Here is a 21,215-nt window from a genome sequence, read left to right as displayed (position 1 = left end):
AAAAAGAACAAAATAATGCCATTTGCAGCAACATGGATGAACCTAGAGATTATCATACTAAGTAATGTCAGACAGAAAGACAGATATCATATGATATCACTTACATGTGGAATCTAATAAAAAATGATACAGATAAACTTATTTATGGAAGAGAAACTGACTCACAGATCTTGAAATCAAACATATGGTTACCAAAGGGGAAATGTGGGGGGAAAGTGATAAATTAGAAGATTGGGATTAACATATACACGTTACTATATATAAAATAGATAACTAATAAGGACCCACTGATTAGCACAGGGAACTCTACTCAGTATTCTGTAATAACCTACATGGGAAAAGAATCTGAAAAAGGATGGAGATTATATATATATATATATATATATATATATATATATATATATATAATTGATTCACTTTGCTGTACACCAGAAATTAACATAATATTAAGTCAAATATACTCCAATAAAAATTCTAAAAGTTAATTGTGTTGTACACTTGAAGCTAATATAATATTATGTCAATTATATCTCAATAAAAAATAAAATAAAATCCAACTTACTCATATACATGAACTCTAAGGTCTGAATCTCTATGAAAGTGCAAGCACAGGGTGTCACTGCTTTAAGAATGTGGAGCAAATCTCTATCCCATGGCTGGTGGGGACTGGTCCTCAGCAGCTGCAGAGGTATTGGCAGAGGCAGGGGCAGCAGGAAGGTCCAGTTATCACCAAGATGTGGGGGAACTCTCTTAGGGGACAGCAAAGGTTCCCAGAAGAACTGTGCTTAAGAGTCCAGGAGAAACACTCTCATCTAAATCAGGGATGGGTGAAACTCCAGGAATGATCTGTCTTGGGGCAAATTTCTCCCCATCTGGGGGTCTGGGGCCTAGAAAATAACTTCTTTGCTTCTAAAAAAGGATGGTGTGACAGGCATGTGAGAGACATTTCCATTGAAAAGGGAGAGATTAGAAGGAATAAAGGAGTTGTTGGAACCAAGAAAGTTTAACATAGCAGGTCAAATTCCCGTTAGGTTTTCAGGCCTGAAAATAATCCTCTGTTGCTCAAGGCTCTGTCCTCTGGGCCTGCAACAGCTCTATTGGCCTCTTCTTCTTTGTCCCCTTCAGTCCAAGAGCAGCATTTCTGCTGAGACAACATTCCTAAAAACCTTGTAGGTCTCCTGTGTATGTCATGGGGATCTGTGCCATTTGACAAGAGAGCTCTCCACAGATCTTTCCTGGATAATTCTCTCTCTCTTCCTGGCCTCTGCTGAGACGGTTGAGAGGATCCAGGAATCACACGCCTAATCCATTCAGCAAAATGTTTTCCAGCCACACCCTTGGCCTTCTCTTCAGAGCACACTTTCCTAACAATGAGTCTCCTAATATTCGCTCTTTTTTTTTTTTTTTGAATCTGGATAGACTAAGAATTTCTCAAATCATTAAGTACTGTTCTTATTTTGTTTAATGCTTCCTTCCTCAATTTATCTCTTTCCTCTTGCACTTTACTACATTCAGCAAGGAAAAAGAGCAGCCTGCACCCTCAACATTTTGCTTGGAAATCTCCTCAGCTAAATATCTAAGTTAATTGCTTGAAAGCTTCCCACACAACAGTACGACACAGTTAGGCCAAACTTTCCGCCACTATATAACAGGGATCACCATTCCTTCAGTTTCCAACAACATGTTCCTCGTTTCCTTCTGAGCCCTCACTGGAAGGGGCTTTGACATTCATGTTTCTCCCAACAGTTTCCACAAGGCGATCTTCAAAGCCCCTCTATCTAAACAAGGTAATATTCACAGATTTTGAGGACTGAGATATAGAAATATCTTTTGGGGACCACCATTCAATTCAACATGATGGGTATGCCAGTAAAGTTAGATCCTGCCCGATGTTTACCTGGGCCATTTTTTCAGGGTTGTGTTTGCAGCAAGAAACCTTGAGGGTAAGATAATCTCACTCTCCAGGACAAAGAATGGGTTTGCTGAATTCTTGCTGTAAAAGAGCAGGTCACCAAATTCAGTTTTCCTCTCTCATAATGCAACCTACTCAATGTGTGCAGGCTTCCATTTGGATCCCTTCCCGCTGCCCTCATGACACTTTGTGGGGCAGCACAGGGAAACTGATGTAAACATGCTCGTGCTACCTGTCATGCTATGAGTAATAAAGTCCTTGGTCTCTGACTCAGGAACCTCATGTCAGCTGTCAGCATCCATGAAACTGTAACGAGCTAATGTATTAGTTTTTATATAGTGTAAAGTCAAATATCAGACTTGTCAGGGTGGAGAACAAAAACTCCCCAGTCTGGATATTGAGGGCTGAATGACAATGAAAATGGATAACTCCTGGGGGTTCAGAGAAATCTTGGGAGAGCACTATATTTTCCTATAAGGGTGGAATAGGGATTCAAAAGAATTATATTTCAATTTTAAGAAGCAAAGAGATTACAGCTAATATCTGGGTAATAATTTCATAATTTGTTCTGCTTCATAATTTATGGCCACTTTTTTTTAAATGATGTGTGCATGTATCATTTATTTGGCATTTACTCTGCATTCATATTAAAGAAACATGTGCATCACTTCCGTGCAGAAATAAATGCATTACTATGTAGTTAAGCCTAAAGGGGTGTTATGGATGAATTACATCTTCCCCAAATTCCCATGTTGAACCCCTAATTCCTAATGTGACTATATATGAAGATAGGACCTTTAAGGAGGTAATTAGGTTAAAGGAGGTCATAAAGGTGGGAATGTAATCTGATAGGACTGGTGTTCATATGAGAAGAGGAAGAGACACCAGATCTCTCTCTCTGCATGTACATACAGAGGAAAGGGCACATGAAGACACAGCCAGAAGGCAGCAGTCTACAAGCCAGGAAGAAAGTCATCATCAGAAACCGACCTTAATGGCCTCTTGATCTTGGACTACTATCTCCAGAACTGTGAGAAAATAAATTTCTGTTGTTAAAGCCACCCATTCAGTAGTGTCTTGTTACGGCAGCTCCAGCAGACTAAGATGGGGGAAATTGGATAATATCAGAAATTTTCAATTTACTATGCTGCGTTTCAAAGATAAGCCTGTCAATATACAGATGTGCATATATAAATACAGGAGAGATATATACTAAGTCAAGTTATATCATTTAAGGTTCACATTTTGTATGAAAAAAATACAAGTCGTTATTTTGTGACAAAGTAACTACATCAAGTATTAGAGTATTGTGCACATTGTTGGGTGATTTTGATGCCCTTTCACAATTTTTGATCTTGCAGGCAACGAACATCTTCAAAAGTCTATAGCAATTGCTTCTGAAGTCCATTTATTATGACAGTGCTTCCTAACAACTCAATATATTCTCTTTTTTTCATGAAGATGTTGGAGGATGAGCTGCCATCTGGCAGACTCACTGGCTCCCAATGGCCAAGAAGATGGGGTAAAAGTACTGGAACACCAGCTCATCAATTCACTTTCTATTTTAACAGTATCTTCCTACATTCCTTTTATGTGAAAGGAGAAACTCCTCTCTCTCCCTCTCCCTCTCTCTCTCTCAGAATAGCATTCTTGTGCATTTAGCAAGTCAGCGCCTGTTGAATAGCTTGCTCATTAACAAGATATGCCTGACACATGTCGAGGCCATGTATGGAAACAATAGACATAACTGAGGTAGTATTTCTTCTATTATATCTCTGTTCACAGGCCACTTCTCTATAAACTTTTGGTTTGGGTCTTCCCCTATGATTTTAGCCTGTACGCACCCATCTTACAATTCACCATCTGCATCTCTTATTGTGATGTACTACCTCGAAATGTTACTTACTGTTCTCTTGTGTATGTTTTGTCTCTTGATAGTTGCATACTCATTGCCTCCCCACCCTGTCTGACCTCACCTCCTATCCTATCTTTTTAGCTCACTCGCCTGGCTCTTCCTTAAACTCACTCTGACCTTAGGCCTTTTGCATTTGTTCCTTTTGCATGGAACACTCTTCCCAGACAGTGTTCTGTTTCTACATCAAACATCAACCCATCAGAGCTGCCATTCCTCACTACCTGTGGTGGTCAGGGGGCTCCCAGGGATCCCCCTCTCCTGCTACTCATGCCTTTGTGTGATCCTCTCCCCTTGAGGGCAGGATCTGTGACTTCAAACCAATAGAAATGAAGATTCAAAATGCAGAATCAAATATCACAGAGTATCACTTCTGTAATTACATTACATAAGATTGTAACTTCAATCTTGCTAGTAGATGCCTTCTCTTGTTGGCTTTGATGAAGCAAAGAGGCCCACAGGGCAAGGAACTGAAGGCAGCCTTCCACTGAGAACCAGTGGGGAACTGAGGCCCTCAGTCTAATAGTCCTGGAGAAAATTAATTCTGCCAACAATTAAAATAAGCAGAAGTGGATCCTTCCTCAGTTAAGAATTCAGATGAGACCCCTGCCCTGGCCAACACCTTGTTGCAGCCTTATGAGAGATCCTGAAGCAGAGGACCTCAGTGAAGCCATGCCCAAATTCCTGACCCACAGAAATTGTAAGATAATAAACATATATTATTTTAAGTTACCCCATGTGTGGTAATTTGTTATATAGCAATAGATATAATATAACCCCAAGCAAAAAAAAATCTTCCTGCTTCCCACTCCCTGACCATCATTCTCTGTCCCCCTTACTGTGCATTGCTACCTCTTATGTTATGTATTTATCTTTTTAATTTGTCTTCCACCCTCATTAGAATCTGTATGAGAAGAGTTAAGTTTTGTAGGGATTGACATGTCTACAATTTGGGACAGAATGTCTCTTTAAGGAAGAAATTATAAAATTGTGAAACAAATTCAGGTATAAAATTAACTTTTTGTTTAGAATGAGGAAAGTAATCCTAGCAAATAAATAGTTTTAAAACCTGAATAATATATTTTTAAAAAACATACCTTTTCCTGATTGCCTGACGTACGTCTGTAATACATTTTGCCTGGGCTCTATATCTTTTGATCACCTCTTTACTTGATAACTTTATAAAATCATACTCTCTAAAGAGTAATTTTTTGGGCATGGTAAATTGAATGTTTAAAATTATTATTATTTACAGTTAAGGAAAGTTTCTTTCATGTTCATAACACCTTATTTGTAATGTCATGTAAATGTTTAGGACTGTTTTCCAGTATCATACAGAAGCTATAATATTTCAAGGTACCTCAAATTTTCTTTTAAAGGGATTAATCCAGAAACGTTTTGAACTGATGACATTTATCAAACAGTTTGTTGTTGATGTCTTTGTTGAAATATGTTATTTTAGGGTATAAAAGAGACAGTGATCTGAACTTCTGCATATTTAATAAAAATATCAGGCATGTGAATACATGGGAAGAGGCCTGCAGAGTGAGGGTGCCTGAAGCTTAAGCTTCCCTTGTTTTATGGTAAATCTGCCTTTGTCCCGAAGAGTAGGGAGTTTGTCTGTTTTGTTTACTGCTATATTCCCCCGTACTCAGAGTATCTACATGGTTGTAGATCAATAATCAACTGAATTAACAGATGGACTGCTGATTGCTTCGCCTTTCCACATAATAATAAGTTATACATACAATGGGAGATCAGTAAAGACGAGGTTTATCAATAAATATAAGTTCTGGACTGATTCAAAGGAAGATGCTTGAATGCAGGTTACTGAGAAGATACATATAGAGGTAGATTAAAAGATTAATAAATATGTACATACATATGTATATACAAATATATACACATTTTATTTTCTATTTAGAATTTTAGAGAACATTTAACTTTGCTTTTTATCTAGCTTTAGGAGAACCCAATATTTTGGGGTGATGTAGTGGCAGAAGTATGCCAGTGCTGGAAGTACAAGGATTTTTTTTTTTTTAACTGAAAAATCCACATACAGGGCAAGACCAACAGTACCTCGTAGAGCCTAAAAGCTTGGCCTCTGAGGTTGGAATAGCTCTGTGACCTTGGACAAGCTCCTCATCCTATATAAGCCACTGCTTTTTCACCCGTGAAATAGACCTAATCTATGAGCCTACCTTATTGTGATCAGACAGTATATATAAAACTCTAACCCAGTGTCCAGCAAATGATGAGCACTCAGTAAAGACAGCTTGTTTTTGTTATTTTTTTTACTATTAATATCGTTATATATTACTGATAATAGCACACTTTTTGAGAAATTGTAAAAGGCATGTTAATTTGTGATCCTACTTTCACCTCTCACATAAAAATACATATCCTGAATAAGTTTCCATTTAAGTTTCTGAGAACTGCTGTGCAATGGATAGGAGGACAGCGTGTCTACATTTTGCTGAGACACACTCACCATGAGAGCCAAGAAAACATTATCAGCCCATGGACCCTCCAGGAAACCACAAACGCAGGAAATGGGGTTACTCAGACCCTGACTCTGAAACTAAGAAAACAGACTTCATGGGACTTCCCTGGTGGCACAGTGGTTGAGGATCCACCTGCCAATGCAGGGGACATGGGTTCGATCCCTGGTCTGGGAAGATCCCACATGTCACGGAGCAACTAAGCCCATGAGCCACAACTACTGAGCCTGCGCTCTAGAGCCCGCAAGCCACAACTACTGAAGCCCGTGCACCTGGAGCCCGTGCTCCGCAATAGAAGCCACCACAATGAGAAGCCCCTGCACACCACAACTAGAGAAAGCTCGTGCACAGCAACGAAGACCCAATGCAGCCAAAAATAAGTAAATAAATAAATAACAGTATATTGGGGAAAAAAAGAAAGAAAACAGACTTCAAGCTCTCAAGTGTAGCTAATCATTACCTAGAATATGTACAACAGAAAATGGTCATAGGTCGCATTAGATCCTTGAACCTGTACAAAATTACAGGAAGTCATTCTCAATAGCATTGTCTTCATGCTGAAAGGACAATACTGCAGAAATAATTTAGAAAGCCCATCCCCCCTCCTCTCAAAAAAAAAAAATAAAGCAACTAAACTTAGAAACTGCAGGCCCTTTAAAAAGAACCACACATTCACTGTATATACAGATTTAAGCTCTAGAGTGTCTGGCTTACAGCTATAGTGCTTAAAAGAAAAAATAAAAGTAGTGCAAAAGCCAAAAGCATAAAACTGCGTTTGGAATATAGCAGTGTAACATTCTCCTGCTTTCATTAAGAAAGAAAAATGCAACTTTTCCTTAAAAGTCTTTGTTTTGACTGTTAAATTTTACATTCAGTAAGGATCTGGATTCTCCTCTACAGGTAACATTAGAAATGGAAAGCAGAGCTCCTAGAGGGACTGCCTTGAATCCTCCAATTCCTCCTGTGTCTGACACTCTACTACCCTATGACAGACACTCCATTGAGGTCCCTTAACATAATGAATGATGATAAAAATGGATGAATACCAAGGATATGAATTATGAAAAGTAACATTATATATGCTTTTACAGTGCACAAAATAGTTTTCCATTCATAATTCCATTTGATCCTCCCAATGACCCAGCAAGGTAGGGAAGAGTTTGCCTGTGACTTATCCAAAGTCAGCCAGAAAAATGGCATTAAAATTAAAATTTACTCTTCAGAGCTAGAGTTCCTTTCATGATGCCATGAACATTAATACATGTTTGTTTAATGTAGTACTTCTCAACTGGCAGCAATTTTGTCCCTCAGGGGGCTTTTGGTAATGTCTGGACAAATTTTTGGTTGTCACACTGTTGCGGGGAAGGGAAGTGTCTACTGGCATTTAGTGAGTGGAGGCCCGTGAAGTCGCTCATCATCCTAAAGTGCGAAGGACAGCCCCTCCTGCCACTGCCACTGCTCCATCCCCCAAAAGAATTATCTAGTCCCCAAATGTCAACAATGTCGAAGTTGAACAACTATGATATAAACAAGCAACAGTCTTGTAAACACCATTAAGTTGACTAAGTCACTGTGGTAGTTTTAAAACATGTCTGGGACTTACTTGACATTCTTCCCATCAAGACGCTGAGTAAGTCTCCTCCCCTAGAATCTAGGTGTGGCTTTCTCTGATGAATAGATGTAGTTGTATGATTTCTGAGTCTAGGTTAGAAAAGACCACGCAAGTTTCTGCCAGTTTTGAGGGGGACACTTGCCTTTAAGTCCCTGAGTCGCCTTGCAAGAAATCAGGCCACCCAGAGGGTGCCATGCTGAAGAAACCCCTTCATGGGACCACGTGAAGAGAGAGAGCTGCCTACCCTCTGAAGGTAACTACATGAGAGATCTCAAGCCAGAACTGCCCAGCCAAGCTCTTCTCAAAGTCCTATGCAAGAAACCATGAGAGATAACAAATGATGGTCGTCACTTTAAGTCACTAAGTTTTAGGGTGATTGGTTACATGGCAATAGTTAACCAGAACAATCTCCAGATTTGGAGACTCAAGGTCAACTCCTCTGACAAACAGAATGTCTTCTCTTTCCCCCTAAAAGGTTCTGACCCATGGAAGTATGGAAATCTTAACCAGAGGACTGCCACTCCTTAAATGAAAATGGATTGCAATCAATCTGTGGGAAATAGCTGACAAGGAGAAGTTTGTCAAAGAGATTTTCAGAGGAAATTCTGAAGGCTATCTTGAAATGATAGACTGCAGGTTAGAGTCCTGGGCTTTAGTCATTTCAAAAGCTGGTTACTGTAAAAATGAGGCATTTACTAGATGATCTCTTGAGGTTTCTTCTAGGCCTAAATTCTAGAATATCCTACTCTACATATATTTTTCAAAAGATAGGCATTTTAAAATAGTAACTTAGAAATGCACTCTGATTAATATAAAGCATGAGAATTAAAATAAATATGAAGCACCAGGTTACACTCATCAACCTATAAGAAGTTAAAAAAAAGTACAAAAAGTAAATTAAAATCTAATGTTGGTAAAATTGGTAAAAATCACACATTAGTGATGACCACAGTGTTCAGTATGCAACAGGAGCTAAAAAATACAGATAATCTTTGATCCAGTAATGTTGCTTTTGGAAATTGTCCAAAAGGAAAAAAGAAAAGAAAAAGCTTCTTGTACAATGATATTTATAGCCACATTACTTGCAGTAGGGGGGGAAAAAAACCCACAGGAAACAACCTAAATATACAACAATGGGACAATAGTTAACCATGACCTGGCAGGATGTATTAATGTAAAGTTATAAATATGAGGGCCACAGGGAAAAGTATATACAAAAGATACCAAGTGAAAAAAGTAAATGAGTCATTTTCATATAAATGGCAAGTGTATCTATGAAAATTTACATTCACACTTATGAACATCAAAAGGAAGAAATATAAATATTTTTTCTGTTAACGAGAATGTTAGTATATGTCATTTTCTATAAGGATATTGAAATATTCTGCTTTATAAAGAAAAGCTATAAACTGAAAGTATTAACCAAGTTTAGTACTTTGATGGACATACTTACCTCATATTATCAAAATTCTATTTTTATTTAAAAATTTTTTTACCAACCATTTTCTGGGTGCTTACTATACGCTAGGTCCTGAGAATACAATGATAAATAGGATGAAAGGTGATCTTAAAAATGTATTCAGTGGGGCCTCCCTGGTGGCGCAAGTGGTTGAGAGTCCGCCTGCCGATGCAGGGGATACGGGTTCGTGCCCCGATCTGGGAGGATCCCATATGCCGCGGAGCGGCTGGGCCCGTGAGCCATGGCCGCTGAGCCTGCGCGTCCGGAGCCTGCGCGTCCGGAGCCTGTGCTCCGCAACGGGGGAGGCCACAACAGTGAGAGGCCCGCATACCGCAAAAAAAAAAAAAAAATGTATTCAGTGGGGCTTCCCTGGTGGCGCAGTGGTTGAGAGTCCGCCTGCCGATGCAGAGAACACGGGCTCGTGCCCCGGTCCGGGAGGATCCCACATGCCGCGGAGCGGCTGGGCCCGTGAGCCATGGCTGCTGAGCCTGCGCGTCCGGAGCCTGTGCTCCGCAACGGGAGAGGCCACAGCAGTGGGAGGCCCGCATACCGCAAAAAAAAAAAAAAAAAAAAAAAAGTGTATTCAGTGGGAGAGAGAGTCAAGCTGAAGATAAATTATAGTACTGCTTTATGAGGACAGAAGAGGGGAACAAGAAAGGGTTTTTTAGGGATAAAAAGATGTCTGCACTGTCCTAATACTTTTATTCATCTTGTTACTTGTCAATTGAGTTATCCTAGTTAGACATTTCAAGACAAAGGAGAAATATTCCAAAAGCAAACAAACTCTCTCAAGGAAGTAAAAAAAAAAAAAAAAAAAAAATTGATCAACTAAAGGAATATTTTAGCAAATTTGGATAAACCTGCAAATAGAAGCGTTTTGGCATATACGAGTTGGAAAGAACTAGGAGGTTTTCGGCTTGGCATTCATTCGGAAAGTGTGCCTTTAACCCGTGTTACAATAGCTGTCATACGTGTTTCATTCATTCAACAAAACTCAACTTGGCACAAGTGAAGAAGACATGGCCCCCCGTCTTCTCAGAGTTTGCGATCTATAGGATTTAGAGCCAAGTAAACATATCATTGAGGTAGAATGTGACAACTGCTATGAAAGGGTCCACGTGAGGAAGACAACTAAATTGGATTAGTGGTTGGGAAGGCTTCCTGGGGTGCATAAGCCTCAGTGAAATTGAGACTTACTTAAAGGATGTATAGAATACGGGTTGGGGGCTAAATTGTATTTTAAAAAGAGAGAACAGAGATTAAGGTAAGAGACTAAGGGACTATACTGTTAAAAAGGGTTAAGGTCATATCTCACTGGAACCATAGCCCCCCCCCAAAAATGATACTAATGTGTTAAAGTCTTATTCCTTGGGGGCAAAAATTAAATACTGTAATAATAAAAGGGACTTCTTAATTACTACATACCATGGTCTGAATGTTTGTGTTCATATGTTGAAATTCTAACCCCAAAAGATGATGGTATTAGGAGGTGGGAGCCTTTGGGAGGTGCTTAGGCTGTGCCCCCATGAATTGGATTAGTGCCTCATAAAACAGGCTCCAGAGAGACCCCTAGCCCCTTCCACCGTATGAGGACATAGCAAAAAGCCACCAGCTATGAACCAGGAAGAAGGCTCTCACCACAATGCGACCATGCTGGCGCCTTGATCTTAGACTCCCCAGCCTCCAGAACTGTGAGAAATTCACTTCTGTTGTTTATAAGCCATCCAGTCTGTGGTATTTTGTTATAGCAGTCTGAAAGAACTATGACTCTATGACATTTACATAAATTATTTAACCATCTTTCCACTTTGCATTAAGACTTTTTTTATCTGGGCTATTACATTTTTATACTGAAAGGAAAATAAAGATAACATAAAAGTATCCCAATTACCAAGGCTATGTCCTCCTTCCCCACCCCCCCAAACAATAAGTACACAGGAAACTAAGTCAGTTTCTCTGAAATATCTACTTTATGCACTAGTATTCAGAATATGGTTACAAAAAGGTTATACAACTCAGAAGGTTCATTGTCCATATTCTAACAATCGTCCAAGAAGCTATTTGGTTAAAGGACCTGAAGGAAACTGGTAAACAATTTGGAATAGAGTTATCTTACTGAACTGGCCAAGAGCCAGCTTGCATTCAGTCTGCATTTCTACATGGTATCCATGGAAATGAGATCAGGCCTACACAAAGACAAACAAAGGCCACCTTCGAATGAATCAGGAGAATGACAACTGCCAATGTTCAAGGCATGCAGGGGCACAATAGCTTTGTACACGCTCTTCAGAACATAATGAAATAATCTCTTACACTGACAATACAGTGTCCATCACTCTTTTTTTTCCCCTTTGCTCATTTAAACATTAGCCTCATTTTTATACAGAAAGCCTTTCAACGATCAGGAGTTATGTACGGTTTCTGCAGTAAAAACTGCTCTAGTCCCTTTAAACTAATAAAAGGAAGAATTGCAGTTACCCTTTCAGAACATGGAATAATAATGCAGGAATCTTCATTGACAAAGTTGCCCAGTTTCTATGAACTGTTTGGTCAACAGAACAGACAATTCTCTCCAAGGAGGAAAAATATATTTGAAAATTATGAACAGTCCCAATATTCAATGGACCTGAAAACATTACAAAAATATGCAGTTCAAGTTTATACTGGTTAGTAAATGTAATTTACGTGACAAGAGTCAGCAGGCATAGACTGGATAAAACACTTGAATAGTACCTTGAACTAATTATAACTTTAAAAAATTAAGAGTAGACATTAATTTCTTCTCTAATTTGTATTAAATAGAAATGTTTAAAACGCCTTGAAAAAAACCCACTGTTATGCAGAATAAAAGGCTTTAATATTTTATGACCAGAACCTTTCAAAGACAACACTAATTCTCTGTGCTATATGGGACTATGATTTCTGAAAAGATTGTTTTGAGTTTTCTCTCTGTGTGCCTTGGTCAGTTTCACCTTTCTCTCATCAATTAATATCCTCTCCATTTCATAGCCCAGAACCTGCTTCGACTTCCTTCACGTGATCATGTGTGGTTTCTAATCTTTTCGGAGCTGCTGTACTTGTGGGTCATCCAGTTTCCCCCTCCCACTTCTTTCTCCCTGACAGCATCCTTTCCACGGACACGCGTGCCCCTTTTCTCCTCTTCGCTTCTCTCGTGTCACGGACTCCTGCCACATACGGATGCCTCAATGTAAATTTCAAAACTTACAAGTGTACCGTGCAGTACCGTGACAGAAGTAAAAAAAAAAACACAATGATAATGTTTATGCAAGTTTCTCCAATGTTTGCTTGTTTGTTTGTTTTTAAGCAGCCCCTCCCACCTCATCCCTCTAGCTCCTGCCTTCCTGCCAAAGTTCCTGGCACTGTCCCCATCCCTCACCTTCCATCGACTCCTCAACTGGCTCCACTCTGGTTCTGTTTTTTCCCCTCAGCAGTGACTGCCCTCACCCAGGAGGTCAGACCTGCCTGACTTCTGTGAGGACTTTGATCCTGTGGACCGACTCTTCCTTCTCGAAACACTTCCGCGGTGCCCCAGTCTGTGCTGTCCTCTTTCTCCTCATCCAGCTGCGTCTTCTCTCTCCCTTGGCATCTCCGCTTCCTCACCCGACCTTCTAAGGTAGCTCCTCAGGTTGCAGCCAAAGTCATCCTCTCTCTTCGTCTGACTCATCAACATCATGTCTTCAATCCCTCTCCAGATGCCCATGACTCCTAAATCTCTATCCCCATGTTGCTCTCACTCCTGTTCCTGACACCGCTACACATAACCATCTAGTAACTACACGTATCCACGTGGATGTCTCAAACTCAACCTGTCAAGCTGAACTGCTCTCTTTTTCTTTCTTTCTTTTTTTTTTTTTTTTTTTTTTTTGCGGTACGCGGGCCTCCCACTGTTGTGGCCTCTCCCGTTGCGGAGCACAGGCTCCGGACGCTCAGGCTCAGCGGCCATGGCTCACGGGCCTAGCCGCTCCACGGCATGTGGGATCTTCCCGGACCGGGGCACGAACCCGCGTCCCCTGCATCGGCAGGCGGACTCTCAACCACTGCACCACCAGGGAAGCCCCTGAACTGCTCTCTTTTTCCTCTAGCCTTGCTGTCCTTCGGCGCTTCTGTCTTGGTGAATGGCACCCCCCCGAGTTGTTTACATCAGAAACCCAGGTCTCGTAAATCAATCACCAAATCCTGTCCATTCTTCCTTAATACCTTTCACATCTGTCCTCAGCTATCTTTCCCTACTGCCACTATCTGGGTTTTTACCACTGCCATCTTTTTTTTTTTTTAATTTTATTTTATACTGGAGTATAGTTGAACCACCGCCATCTCTAACACCGAACCTAGACCCAGTTCTTCCCTAAGTGGTCTTGGTGCCTTCAGTCTGACTTCCATTCACTCCACCATCCCCCCTGCTGCCAGAGTGATCTGTCAAGGGGCCAACCGGAGCGTGTCACTGTGCCTTAACAACCTTCAGAGCCTTCCCGCTGTCCTCCAGATAAACTCCACGCTCCTTTCCAGGGTTTACAAGGCCTTTCACGGTTGGGCACCCACCCACCTCCCAGCTCTCACTTTCTGTGAATACCTTGAGTAATGTGTTCCGGGCATAGCGCCTTCTCCTTTCCTATTTAAGTATCTAAAACATCTGGCCCCAGGAACTAGGAGACTTGGGGCCTATTAGTGATTACATTACTGTATTACCACTTACAGTCACTTACAAAGAACTGAACTTTGATCTCTAAGGCCTTTCACAGTAGATCTGAATGGTAACAATTATTTCCTGCCCCCAGGACAGCCTCTCTAGAGGCCTGATACTTAAACATGTCACAATGATATTTCTCCATCCTCTGAACTCAACATCTAGTTCTGTATCATTCATTCAGCAATTAACTGCATGAGACCATATGACACCTATTATGTTATAGAAACTTACATCTTTATGTTATAGGCATAGACAACACAACAACATAACAAGTTTTAAATTACACGGAAATTTTTTAAGACACCAAGATGTATGATGGCTCGAAATTTCAGTAACTATCAATAAAAGACAATATCAAGGACCCTCTTCTTCCTCTCTTTCCACTAGGCCAGTGTACTGGCTTTATCTCCAAGCTAGTCCTGGAGACTTTCACTTTCATTTCAATCATGGTTGCAAGATGGCTACAGCTGTTCCAAGATTTACATCTAGACCTGACAGTATGTTTATTAACTAGCATCTCCCTTAGGAATGAAAAATTCGTTCCCCAGAGTCCCTGAGCGGATCTCACTCCATATCTCATTGGTCAAAACTCCATTATATGTCCATGTCTAAATCAGACACTGGGGAGAGATCTGGGACCACCAGCACTGGCTCAGTCCAATTACCCTTCAACATTCCCTGGATCTCCTAGCTGTGCAGAGGAGGGGTTACCCCAGTACTTGGGCTTCTGTCAGGAAGGAGGATGGTAGGGTATGAAGTTGGTTAGGCAGCCCCCAGGGACTGAGACAATGTCTTTCCCTCGTGTGCAGACTTGTTTCCAAATGGACTGTAACCTCTCTGGACCACATTTCAAGTTTCCAGTGGTTCTACACTGGATCCAGCACGTTGCCTTACATAAAGCAAGTGCTGCATAAAGATATGATCAAAAACTAGTTTTATGGAATTCACTGCATCCAGAGCAACAAAGCACCTATGTATCATCAGAAGGGAGAATCATAGGGGTCACTTTCACACAGAGGACCTATTATTGTCTCGGGACTTGTGGTATCAAGATTCTTCTCTTTAAGAGTCATTATTCTGTGTGTTCCTCCAGGTAACTCATCAGTTACCGTAAGATACAAAAGCACACATGCATACACATACCCTCCACATCTTTGACTTGTTGATTGGAGTAACAGCTTTCCATAGTTCTTTCCCTTATACTGTGCTCGATCTTTCTGTAATGTCCCAAGTTAAGCAGGGCTGATAGTGACTTTAGTGGTAACATTTACATGATGTCAAGATGACACTTTTGGTCCCAAATATCTTTCCTATTCTTCCTGAAACTCTTTATTTTCAACACACAGACTGAATGGCCTTTATTTTGCTGAATGTCTAAAATTCCACCATTAGCAGCTCATCTCTTTGCATTAACAGGCTTTTCCCTTTTTATACACCCATGGCTTTCAGCACACTAAGAAAGGAGCAGTCATCACATACTTTAGAAGGAATTCACTTGAACTGACGCATTCTCTGACTCTTGGTGGTGAAATACACCTGACTTGGTGGTCATCACAAAACAAGGTGGTACAGGCAATTCTGGAATTTTAATTTGTTAGGTAAGAGAAGGTACAGTGCTAATATTTAAGCGATTACTTCCAAACCTGGCTGCACATCAGAAACGTATGAGTAATTGTTTTTAAATACTGAATCCAGAGTCCCAATCTATGAATGTGAATCAAAACAGTGGCTTGTGAACCAGTATGTAGGAAAGCAAAGCTTAGACGAGGTTGGGCCGGTGTAGCTGAAGAGCCATGGGGGAGGGGAGTTACCGTATCAGCTGGTGGTCTAAGGTGGTTGAGGGGCTGAGGCTGAGATGAGAGAGGTCGTTGAGGGTGGGTCCCAGAAATGAGAGATTACTTCAAACTTCCCTTTTTGTTATAAAAGCTTCCCTACTTTATAATTTTACTTGGGGTTGTCTCTTTTAACATAGGACAACGGTGAGTTGCAAACAGATGAGAAAAAAAAAGGGAAAAAGCATCAAGGCAGTGAAGGCCAAGAAAATAGTCTGGAAAATATGCTAACACCAAATATGGGATGTTCAGGTGCAGTCAGAACACAGAAGGGTGTGTATAGGTGCATGTACATGGCTCTGGGGTGTGTGTATTGTGAGTGTGCCTATGTGCAGTGTGTGTGCTTGTGTGTAAGTGTGCACGGGGGAGTGTGGTAGGGAAGAAGCTGAACAGGCAGGCTGTGGCCAGATGGCGAAGGACTTTTTCTGACGTGCCACAAAATTTGGACTGTGAGCTACGTGAGATGCGAAGCCACCAAACGTTTGACGCAAAGGGGTGATTGGATACAGATAAGTGTTTAGAAAGATAACATTGGTGACAAAGCAGAGAATGGACTGGAGGGATAAGAGACAAACACAGGAGAACCAGCTTAAAGACAGTGGGAGTCCAGACACAAAAAAGCGAGGGTCTGAACTGGGCAGCTAGCAGAAGGCACATGAGTGGGGGAGAGCAGACAGAACTTAGAGACAGTTTCTGAGGTTGCAGACAAGGGAAGAGATCCCTGGTTTCCACGTTTGCAGGATAATGCTGCCTTTAAACAATAATAGACAATGCAGGAAAAAATTTCAGAGGACAAATATCTACTTCAGTTGGGGACATGTGGAGTTGGACGTGCATATAGGGCATCTAGGTGGAGATATTCGCTAACAGATGGAAACACTGATCTGGAACTCAGGAGAGGAGTCTGGCTGGAGATGCTGACTTGAGCGGGGAGCAGGCCCAGAGGGAACTGGTAAAATGAAGAGTTTAGAAGTCTGCAAACACCAAGGACTGGGCCAAACAGCTGAGCCTGGGAAGGAGACTAAGAAAGAACAGCCAGGAAAATAGGAGACAAACAGGGAGAACAGAAGCCAGGGGTGGAGGGTGCTTCAGGGGGAAAGAGCTGCCAAATTACATACTAAAGGAGGACTTGCTTACTAAGAGGGAAATTAGAATATTTACCGCCTGAGGGGAAATTAGGGACCTGAAAATAGGGGGTGATTCGGGCAGGGTACCAGAGATAGCAAGAGATGAGGCTAGGGAAGGATTATCCTTAGCCAAGCAACACACTAGACAGTGTAAGTGATGTCGTGCATTTTAAAATCACATTTCCCTTTTCCCTATGGACCTATTACTTAGTTTATGGATTATCCAGGCCTCTTATGGTTTTTCTTTTCCATCCTCAACCTGCCGGTTACCATTTCAATGATTGCAAGCACTTAAACCAAGGAATGATCAATGAAAAGTGATAAATGTGAAACCAAACTATGAGCACTGCTTTTTCTTAAATACCTGTGAGAATGTTTATAGAAAGTGAATTTGAATCTACGTGTTAAAGTGAGATATGATGGTTTTAAGTTTCTACAGTGGTTGGTGTGTGCTAGATGTATGAACGCATACACATATGCGCCTTTTACATTTTAATTTTTGGTATTTATATTACACAAATATACATGGATATAACTTATAAGCAACTACATGTGTGTCTGTATAGTAATGATGAGTACTCAAAATTTTATACAGATAGGGTCATGCCATAAGAAACTGCAGCTGTCACAAACCTAGAACTTTCAATTATTCATTTTAATCTTGGATATTCATGGTATCAAAAAATGATGCTGTTTCCCTGGGAACTTGGGTTCAGATAACAAATGACAAAGTTTTATTCTGATTACCCCGAATTAAGAGAAAACCTGTTTCTTGAGTATGTAAATACCTGGAGCAGGAGGAAGGAGGAAATATACAAACTATTTGGACAGATGTCATTTTAAATCACCTCTGCTGGCTTGCAGCGAGTTGCATGTTAACCAACTCCAGGTAAAGTCTCTGTACCTGACTTCATGCCTTGCGGCACTACGTTCCTCTGAAGTATTTCTCACTGCTGTTTAAAGAACAAGCCTCAACACTTCAAAGATAAGAAAATGATGTTATATTTCCATAGCTTCTGTTAATAATGGGTAATTAAAGAGAGATGAAAGGCTTGCATTGAAATGTCCATTAGCTCTTGGGAAGGAGGTGGTGTCCAGGAGCTGATTCTCAAGGTGAATCCAACTTTCTCTGAAACCCCTAAGTTAGGGTTGATGGCCCCTCAAAACACTCTTGGGGTCCCAGGAGAGAATGTCTGTGAAGCACCAGACCCAGGGTTAGAAAGGAAAATTAACGATGCCTATTCTCCGCTGGGGTCGTGTTATTTCTCTTTCTCTAACCTGGAGAAAATGCTACAGGGTCTCTTCTGCATACTGGTTAAATGCCTCAAAGGAGGGCAGTTTAAGAAAGATTTCTCCTCTTTGTAAAAACACTTGAAAATCAGAGACCACTTTTTTGTTTGTTTTGCTTTGATAGCTATTCAAACTATGATATACAAATGCGACTCCCCCCACCCCACCTAACCCCAAAAGTAAACTAAAGTTCTTGAAGTAAGCACACAGGAGGCTCTGGATAATGGTCTGGAGAAAGTAGCTTTTTTTTTTTTTTTTGGCCACACCTGGCGGCACGCGGGATCTTAGCTCCTCGACTAGGGATCGAACCCGCGCTCCCTCCACTGGACCGCCAGGGAAGTCCCCTGGGGAAAGTACTCTTGATGGACCGTGGTTGCGCTGCAGCTGGGCACCCCCAGCCTCATTTCCCCACTTCGTGCAAAAGGAGTCAGGCGACGGGTGGGCCCGGCTCTCAATCCCCTGCCGTTGGAGCTGCAGCTGCGGGTAAATCTCTCGTTGCGGCGCCTACAATCCAGAAAGCGGAAAAGAACTTTTCCTGACCTAAGTTTACATCCGTCGAACAGACGACGTTACAACAGTAAGAAGAAGGCAGAAGGGCGTGAAGAATTCCCCTCTGCCAAGTATTGAAGAGGCGCTTGGTTTTCCTACGTCCACTAAGGGAAGAAACATCAGTGCTGCGTCCTGAAGAAATAGGGACATTATTCACACCCTGGGGTTGAAAAATAAGCTTATTGGGCTCCCAGGCTCCTGCAAAGCCACCAGGCATCGCCCTAAGGGGCAGGCTGTCTCCCAGGACCGGATTCCTGGGACGCACAGAACCTCCGGGTCCGGGTCTGGCGGGGCACCTGCCTGAACCCGGCAGCAGGATTCTGGATCTCCAGGCGCTCCACTAATCTTTACTCCCCCATGCATGTGTGCGCGTGCGTGTGTGCCTAAGAGCGAAGCGCGTATCGAGCTTTGAAGGGTGCTTTACAGACAGGGTGAGCCGAGCCTTATGGGGACACCAGGCGAGGGAGAGCGGGAATGGGGAGTCTCTCTCCATCCTGCTGGGATGGCTAGGCGCCTGGGTCCACGTGGAATCAGAGCAGAGACGCGCGTCACCTGTGCCTCGCTGGCGCAGAATTCCTCGCTTTTGCCCCCGGGACCCACGCAAGTTCCTCCTGCAACTCATGCGGAGCAAACCCGTCGCTTACCTTGATTGAGCACTAACACCAGCCGCAGCAGTGTGCCGCCTGTCCGTCCTGGCCGCATCCTGAGCCCGCCGCCCCGGGCACTGGAGCTGCTCTGGGTTTGCACGGGGACCCTAGGACCCGGAAACTCCCCAGGAGCCGTCCCGAGGTCTTCTCTCCCGCGCCCGGGTGTGAGCCGGGAAAAGTTGCCGGGCAGCTCCCGGGGCGCCAAGGCCCGCCCCTTCGCCTCAGCAAACACCCGACCTGCCCCGGCCCCGCCCCAGCCCCGCCCCGCCGCCAGGCGAGCTGCACCTGGGCTCCTCCACACCCCCGCAGACCCCACCTCCACCCCCGCACACCCTCCCAGCCCAGGGATCCAGGAAGTGGCGGGGGTGGGAACCTCGGCCCTGGGGGCTTTTCCTGCCGGGCGCAGCAGACGGGCGAAAGCTAGCTGGTCACTACCCCACCCCTGACAGCCTGACGCTGGCCCGCGGGGGACCCGGTGTCCCCGAGCGGCCCCGGCCGTCGTGCAGGCCTTCCGGCTCCCGGCTCCTGGCAGGGGTGGGAGGGCTGGGGGGAGCCGTGAGCCTCAGCCACAGTTCTCAGGGGCTGCGCGGTGCATGCCTTCTCTGCCTTTCCCAAGTGGGTGGGAAAACGGACAAAAATAAGCGCACAATGACCAGGTTAGAAACTAACTCGACAGGAAAGAAGATCTGCCCACAAGTTATGATTATCCCGAAGTGATATTTAAGCAAGAGCTGCTGCAAGAGCGCCATGTGTGTGTGTGTGTGTGTGTGTGTGTGTGTGTGTGTAATAAATCCTCATACCTTCCTCTCCAAATAAGGAGCTGATTTGATTGCCAACTTTAAGCGATTTACTTCAAGACACACAGTAGAGTGAGAAACCCCGTATGAACTCGTGATTCTTTCTGTTTGTCTACATTACATTGTGAGCATTTTCTTCCATTATTTCACGCTCAGATCTGGAAAGAGAACATTCCATAACCACTTCTGAGATTTTTACTTCCCAAGCTAAGAAATAGAATATTCACTTTTCTCTAAATCTGATTTTGCCTCCGAAAGTTCACCCACAAATTCCCAGCACATTGTTGAAACCAGAATTCTTCCAGCGACTACTTTTATGAGGTAATCAAAAGTTTTCATAAACTAAACTTAAGGATTTGCTGGTCTAATCATTATTATTATCATCATTCCAAATCTTCATGGAGCAGGTAGTATCAGGAGGATGGGATACTGGCATATACTGCCACTAGGAAGCAAAGTGGTTCAAGATGGGAAGGATTAACTGGTAAAAATCAAATGCTCCCCTTTACCATAGCTAGGGCTGGAGTCTCAAATTGTTAAAGTATTAAATTGGTATTCATCAGATGCTACTGCTTATAAATCATGACTATAAACTCAATACATTTGAAACCAAAATCTATGGCCCCTGGTTGTTTCCTGTTTTCTTATCTGTCACATACTACTTACTAATCCTGACAAACACCTGAAGGCATTTTTTTCTGCGCTGTCGATAGTACTCACCTGCTTACTAAGACTCCATATAACACCTGAGAATTTGTAGGTGGCCGCTCACTAACCCTGACACCCAATCGTGGCTCTCCTCACAGACTTCTTGCAGTAAGTCAGCCAGGTTTCAGGGAGATGAATATCTGCCTGTTTCCTTCTGACTC

At 42.5% G+C, this 21,215-nt stretch overlaps 1 protein-coding gene across 1 annotated transcript in view; it reads right to left on the bottom strand.

Annotated features, from left to right (window-relative positions):
* Positions 1-19,604, bottom strand: part of ITGA2 (integrin subunit alpha 2) — a 109,539-nt gene extending 89,935 nt beyond the window's left edge. Inside the window, exon 1 of the mRNA XM_060092872.1 lies at positions 19,547-19,604. Within this exon, the coding sequence (XP_059948855.1) occupies positions 19,547-19,604 (58 nt within the window). The remainder of the gene's footprint in view (positions 1-19,546) is intronic.
* Between the last annotated feature and the right edge of the window lie 1,611 nt (positions 19,605-21,215).

The sequence above is a fragment of the Mesoplodon densirostris genome, chromosome 3 (genome assembly GCF_025265405.1).
Source record: "Mesoplodon densirostris isolate mMesDen1 chromosome 3, mMesDen1 primary haplotype, whole genome shotgun sequence".
NCBI lineage: Eukaryota > Metazoa > Chordata > Mammalia > Artiodactyla > Ziphiidae > Mesoplodon > Mesoplodon densirostris.
The sequence above is the reverse complement of the archived record's forward strand: the minus strand, read 5'-3'. Positions and strand labels throughout refer to the sequence as shown.